Genomic DNA, 6,349 nt, shown 5'->3' on the forward strand with positions numbered 1-6,349 from the left:
CCTGGAGTCCCTGGACCTCCCCCCGCCATGGACCACCCCCCGACCCCGCACGTAGATAGCAGCAGGCGTGATTACACGTGCACACCAACATGCATGCCGCCGGCACATGCTCGAGACGTGTGGACTCCCCAGCGTGTGTGTGTACGTGTGTAGATGTGTGTAGAAGCACCAAATCGCCCTTTCTGCCCCCCACCTCAAGTCTGTGTGTCGTCTGAGCTTTCCCCCTTCCCCTGGGTTGTTGTGTAGACTGTGGCTGGGTGTGACACAGCAGCCATCAAGCCCCACTCTTCTGTCTTCTGTGAATAGGGGTGTGTGTGTGTGTCTGTGTGTGTGTGGCGCCACAGATCCGTGGACACACAGTTTGCCTACATGGAATTTTGTGTTTGAGTGTTTAAATCCAATGTAACAGCACCTCCTCCACTGACACCCCCCCTCCCCCATGTCTGCTACAGATGGGGCAGGTTGTGAGTGTACAGAGGCTCACACCAACATTCCCAGAGGATCCAGGCACAATGCACACACAGGCCGTGGCAGACACCCCAGCGTGATGTTGAGCAAACCCTCCTGGCTTAGTCACCCCGGGACTGACGTGTCCTGGGGAACACGTGTGTGTGTGTGTGGAGTTCAGTCGAGGCGAGTGGAAGAATACACGTGTCAATAACCTAGCTTGGCCTGTATATCCATGTGCATTTCCCCCAATAGGTGATGTGAGGGACGTGTTTGTGTGTGTGTGTGTGTGTGTGTGTGTGTGTGTGTGTGTGTGTGTCTAGGATGTGCCTGAAGTGTCAGTAGGTCTTCTCCTGAGACAGAGCCCTCCACATTTTGCACTGGACATCTGTTTTGGGTGGGCACAGAAATCTATATTTCTACGCTATCTAGAGTACGCCTGCGCGAGTGTGTGTGTGTGTGTGTGTGTAGAGGATTTCTACGTAGTGTGTTTCTACCCCCCTGTGTATTATACACACACGTTTACCTTCAAGGACCTGTGCCCCATCCAGGTTTGTCTGTCCAGATTATTTGCCCCCTCCCTTTCTCCGCAGAGCTGCTGGCCGCTATCTGGTGTGGCCACACACTGCTACATCAACATCATGCAACTGCAGCTTCCTGCCCTGCGTGGTTGGACCCCCTGTGCATACATGCCCACGTGCTTATCTTTCTCGGTCAGATAGGCCTGTACATGTGGAAGCCGGGACACCTCAGTGTGCTCCCACCCGGCCCGGCAGATGAGGCCACACCCAGGCACACACGTGCACACAGGAGCCGGCTGGCACGGTGCCTGTTCAGGCGGGCACTCGTTTGCACATGAATGCCTCCCGGAAGGGCTATAGATGGGAAACATTACTGATCCCGGGAATGTCAAGGGCTGCCCCAGGCTCTCAGAAATAACCTTCTTGAGCACTAACCTCAGAACTGAGAGGCCAGCAATGGTTCCCACCGCCCCACCTGATGCTCTGGCCTTTGCCTCAGGAACCTTGGATTTAGGGAACTGTTTATTTCCGACGTACTGGAGTGGGCTAAGTCCTGGGGCCCATGCCCTGGACACATCTCCTGCTGAAATGTCACCAATATCTGTTCCCCTGCAGGCTGAGACTGAGGGTGGGACACGGGCCTGAGTTTCTGATGGTGAGGAAGAGGCCAGCTCCCCCCTTGTTGCGTAGACAACACATGCATGAGTGGGTTTGTGCGTTGGGTGGCAGGTGGGAGGTATGTGGGCAAAGGACAGTGTTAGAAGCCTCCCACTCCACTGGCCCAGGAACGCGGACCCACATATACAGGATTGAACACACAAGTACAGGAATGCGCCCTGCCTTGGGGTCCGACATCCGTGTGCACCGGGTGGAGGACTTTGGTGCGTGTGCAGATCGTTTGCTGGAGTCCCTCTTCACGTGAAGCGTGTATGTGTGAGAGAGGCAGTGCACATGTGACCTTCTGGGACATAGTACCCCACTCCCACCCCAGCTCAGATAGCCAACCTCTTCCCTACCTGGCTGGGCCCTGCCTGTGTGCGGCCTATATATATATATATAGATAGATAGATAGATAGATATAGATATATATATCTATATATATATCTATATGTAAACCCCAAGGTGGGCTGTCTGTTCCCACAGTGCCCTTTGTCAGGACGGGAAGTTTGCCCCGGTATCTGACTTCAGCCCTCCTGTTCCCACTCAGGCTTCTTTGGGGACGTCAGAGCAGGCCCCAGCACCCCCCACCCCAGCCTTTTTCCTTCCTGCGGTCCAGCCAGGATACCCTTTCATACCAGGCGTTTCTGGAATTCCCACAGCCTTGGGGCCACAAGGAGAAGGGTGGAGCCATGGCTGGAGTGATGCAACTGCCTCATTGACTGGTATTAGGCCCGTAGCTGCCCATCTCTGGGCCTCAGATGGACCAGAGCATCCCTGAGGGTCTGTTCTGCCCCAGCTTCTCTAAGTCCCACACATCACATGATGTGTTGCTTGTTGGCTGCTGTGTCTGTATGTGTCCTGGAATGTTGTCTGGGGGCTGGTGTCTTTTGCATGTTCTCAGACAAGTGTGTGCTGCCCACCCGCCAAGCACCTACAACCATCAAGCCCCTGTGTGCCCGTGGGTGGTCCCGGACCTGGCCAGGGCTCGCTGCTTCCCCTCCCCCTTTCTCCCTCCCCCTGCCTCTCACAAAGCACACTGCGTGTCCGTCCCATGTGCCTGTGGGTTGATGCACGCTCTTGCCACGCCTCAAGCGTGCGTACATGATGTGTTCTATGCATTCACCCTGCCCCATTCCCAGCCTGCCCCGCAGAGGACAAGATGGGTGGCCCCCGGCTCTCTCCTCCCCGACCCCGCCTGCTGTGCAGCCGTGTGCGTTGGCGTTTCTGTGTCGCTGGCGTGTCACGTGATATAGCCGTGTTTGCTGACATGAGCCCCTGCCCCTTCTGTTTCTCCATTGGTTTCTAGAGCTCTTTCCCTCTCCTCCCCAGAGGGAACAGGACTCCTGGGGCCTGGCTGGGGGCCCAGAGCCAGGCCACCCTCTCCTGTTAGCCCTCAGAGTCCCATTTCTCTCTATTGGTGACCAAGTTGCAAATGGATAAAACACAGGAAAATTCTGCCCCCCTCCCAGCCCTGCATGTCCTGTCCCCAGAGCCCCTCACCCCCACCCCGGGCCGGGTCGGGCCCCGTGGGACGGGAGAAATAGCAACCAATCCAACAGCGGGCGTGCTGTGTGCTCCCTTCCTTCTGTCCCCACACGGGACGGGCGCCGTGGGGAGTGGGAGACATGGGGGAGGCGGGTGTGGGAGCCGGACAGGTGGATGGACACGGGCTCGGAGAAGGAGCTTTAATTCAGGGCTTGGACTGGTACAGCATTACTGGGGCATCCTCGGGCAGAGATCAAACAGTGCTGCAGGAACTGATTTGGGTAGAGGGGTGGCAAGAGGTGAAAATACACAGATTTCCTGAGCCTTCGTTGAAGAGAATTAAAAGATAAATGTCCAAGGGTAATAAATGTTTTAAAATAATGGGACTATGAACCCCAAGGAGGGACAAAGGTGGTGGGAGGAGCCAGAAAGCATCTTCACTCTGAATCCGGGTCTGAGGATCACACCTGGGTATCCGAGGTCCAGCACGAGGCCCTGTGGAACTTCTACCCACTTCCTGCTTGAAAAGCCAGAAATGGATGGGACCGTGGAGGACGTCAGGGGAATCAGACCCTCGCCAACCAGCCGTCAGGCCTGGGTTGAGAGTGAAGACACACTTGCTCCAAAACCCTGCCCTAGAACTGAGGGGTATTAGGACACAGGCTCGAGGCTCATGAATTACAACGTGGAGAGCTCTAGGACAGCCAGTCTGGCACCAGACCCCTCCTCCTCCGGCTCTAGAATGTAGCCCTCCCTCCCCACCAGGGTCTGAGGGCTCTGGACCTGGATGGCTGTGCCACGCTGGCCTCCAGGCCCAGCTCCACCATCACTGGGCTGAGCCCTCCACGGCCTGCACCCAGCGGATGGTGCGGGTCCTGCTCTCCTCCCAGGAGAACAGGGGCTCATAGCCAAAATGGCGCCGAGCCTTGTCGGTGCTGACGGTGAAGGTGGTGTTGGCCATAGCCAGCGTGTAGGGGTTGAGCAGGGGCGCATAGAGCAGCAGCGGCCGCAGCAGCCACTGCAGCAGGACATTGAGGGCAGCCAGAAACAACAGCAGCCAGTAGGGCAACAGTGGGCGGGTGCCCACCAGCCGGAGTCCACAGGGGCCCAGGAACTCCATGTTGAAGTCCTCATAGCTCTTGTAGGGTGAGTTGTCATAGCAGAAGTACACCTGGCCACCCATGAGTGCAGCTCGGTGCTCTAGCTCCCGGGCCACCAGCACGTGCATCCAGGCCACGTTACCTGTGGGTAGCAGGGGAGAGGGGGTGCCGAGGAGAGAACCGGGGGCGGATATGTCCTTGAATGCCCTTGCAACCATGTAGATACTGCTCTATTCTGGGCCAGGGCATGGACAAGCCACCCCGTCCTTGGGCCCATGTAGATGCTGCCCACATAACTACGGCCCTGCTGAAGGCTGCTTTCTTCCAGGCCCCTGTAGCCATTTACTCTCCCAGGCCAGCCTATATGGATGCTACTCCTTCTTCTGTTAGTCCCGGGTAGATGCTCCCCCTCTCCTCTCCTGGGAAGATGCTGCTCACAAAACTGCAACCCTTTCCTCAGCCTATGACACGGTATCGATCTCAGCCTTCCCAACTGGCATGGACACTGTTTTGTCTGTGGCCCCTGCAGACGATGCCCACATATCATAGTCTGCTCTGGCCCATGTATAGACCATCCTTTTTTAGCCAGAGTATAGAACACCCCCTTGCCCCAGTACCATGTGGGTCCTGCCCTGTTTTTTTAGCCTCCCCCAACGCCTAGCCCGGGCCTCACCCACGTAGACCCGGCCATGCTCCACAGAGGCTGGAATGGCCCGGAAGAGCCGACCCCCCAGGCGCAGGCCCTGGTGGTAGAAGTCCCTCATGATCTGGTGGCCTTCGCCGTAGATACCGGTGGGACGCAGGGCACATGTCACGAGGGGCAACCCCCCAAGGACCTGGGGGCAAAAGGCAGGCACTTCTAAGACCTAGGACCCGGTGGTTTGCCCTCTGCCCTGATCTCCTCAAGCTGGAGATGGAAGGAATCCAGGGCAGGATGCAAAGGAGCCCACAGTAAGAAATGAACAAACAAAAAACCAGGGCCTGCCCTGGTGGTCCAGTGGTTAAGACTCTGCCCTTCCACCGCAGGGGGCTGGGGTTCGATTCCCTGGTGGGGGAACTAAGATCCCGCATGCCGTGCAGTGTGGCCAAAAGAGGAAAAAAAAAGAGGAGCCCACAGGCCCTGGCTCTGCCTCTGCCTGGCAGCCCTTTCCGCCCCCGTCTCCTACATCTCATCTTCTCCAGTCTCACCTTCCTCCCATTGGCTTCCAGGACGAGCTGCTCAGCTAGGGCCTTGCTGCAAGGATAGGGGTGTCTGTGTACTGCTTCGTATGGGGTATTCTCATTGCCCCTAGGCGGGGGAGAGGGAAGATTCTTAATGCTGAGGGGAGATGGGGCCCTTGAAGTATTGGGGGAAGCTCAGCTCACCTGTAAAAGGGCTGGCCTTTGATGTTGGGACCCACAACTTCCATGCTGCTTGTGTAGACCAGGAAGCGTGTTCCAGTCTGCACACAAGCCTCAATCACATTCCGCGTGCCTGGGGGAAGGCGAGAGTGTATCCAAGCTGAAGCTTCCTCCCCCTCTGCGTCTTTCCCCTCCCCATCCCAAAGCCGGATGAGGACACGTGCCTTCTTTCCCCAGGCCCAGGGAGAACCACAGCAGGTCAGTGAGGGCCGGCCTGCCATGACAGGGGCAGAAGTGTCCACAGGACAGATTGTCACAGGAGAATCACAGAGGTCAAGGTCAAAGAGGGGGGCAGGAAACAAGCAACCAAGATCAGGCCATGTGCCAGGGGGTATTGAGGACATTGTCAGAACAGGTAGGGAGCATCTCACCCTGCACGTTGACCTCATGGATGGTCTCAGGACTGGTTTTCCCAAACACGTCCACCAGCCCAGCTGTGTGGATGACCACGTGGGCTCCGGCCACAGCTGCTGCCACCTCGTGGGCCTGGGTCACGTCCCCCTGGATGGCAGTCACCTGCACGGGCCCTGGGAGTGGGTAGGGGCAGCCAGAGGCAATGTCAGAGCTGAGGCCGTCAGCCAGCTGCTGGGTTCGGCCCACACCCTTGGGAGCCACACTTTCCCAGTGTGACTCATTCATCCTATCCATTCGCACTGGAGAACATAACAGGCATCATCTTTTCCACAAGGAAGGGAGTCCACACCCTCCCCCGCCCCCACCCCCACCCCCACCCCA

General features: G+C 57.5%; 1 protein-coding gene across 1 annotated transcript in view; it reads right to left on the reverse strand.

Moving 5' to 3' along the window:
- Positions 1 to 3,299: 3,299 nt before the first annotated feature.
- Positions 3,300 to 6,349, reverse strand: part of HSD3B7 (hydroxy-delta-5-steroid dehydrogenase, 3 beta- and steroid delta-isomerase 7) — a 3,715-nt gene continuing 665 nt past the window's right edge. Inside the window, exons 2-7 of the mRNA XM_024744384.1 lie at positions 6,340 to 6,349; positions 5,986 to 6,141; positions 5,579 to 5,687; positions 5,402 to 5,501; positions 4,887 to 5,049; positions 3,300 to 4,355 (exon numbers count right to left, since the gene is read on the reverse strand). The exon at positions 6,340 to 6,349 is cut by the window's right edge and continues 156 nt beyond it. Coding sequence (XP_024600152.1) covers positions 3,940 to 4,355; positions 4,887 to 5,049; positions 5,402 to 5,501; positions 5,579 to 5,687; positions 5,986 to 6,141; positions 6,340 to 6,349 — 954 coding nt within the window. The 3' untranslated portion in view covers positions 3,300 to 3,939. The remainder of the gene's footprint in view (positions 4,356 to 4,886; positions 5,050 to 5,401; positions 5,502 to 5,578; positions 5,688 to 5,985; positions 6,142 to 6,339) is intronic.

This window comes from Neophocaena asiaeorientalis, unplaced genomic scaffold, assembly GCF_003031525.2.
Source record: "Neophocaena asiaeorientalis asiaeorientalis breed wild unplaced genomic scaffold, Neophocaena_asiaeorientalis_V1.1 scaffold91, whole genome shotgun sequence".
Classification (NCBI taxonomy): Eukaryota; Metazoa; Chordata; class Mammalia; order Artiodactyla; family Phocoenidae; genus Neophocaena; species Neophocaena asiaeorientalis.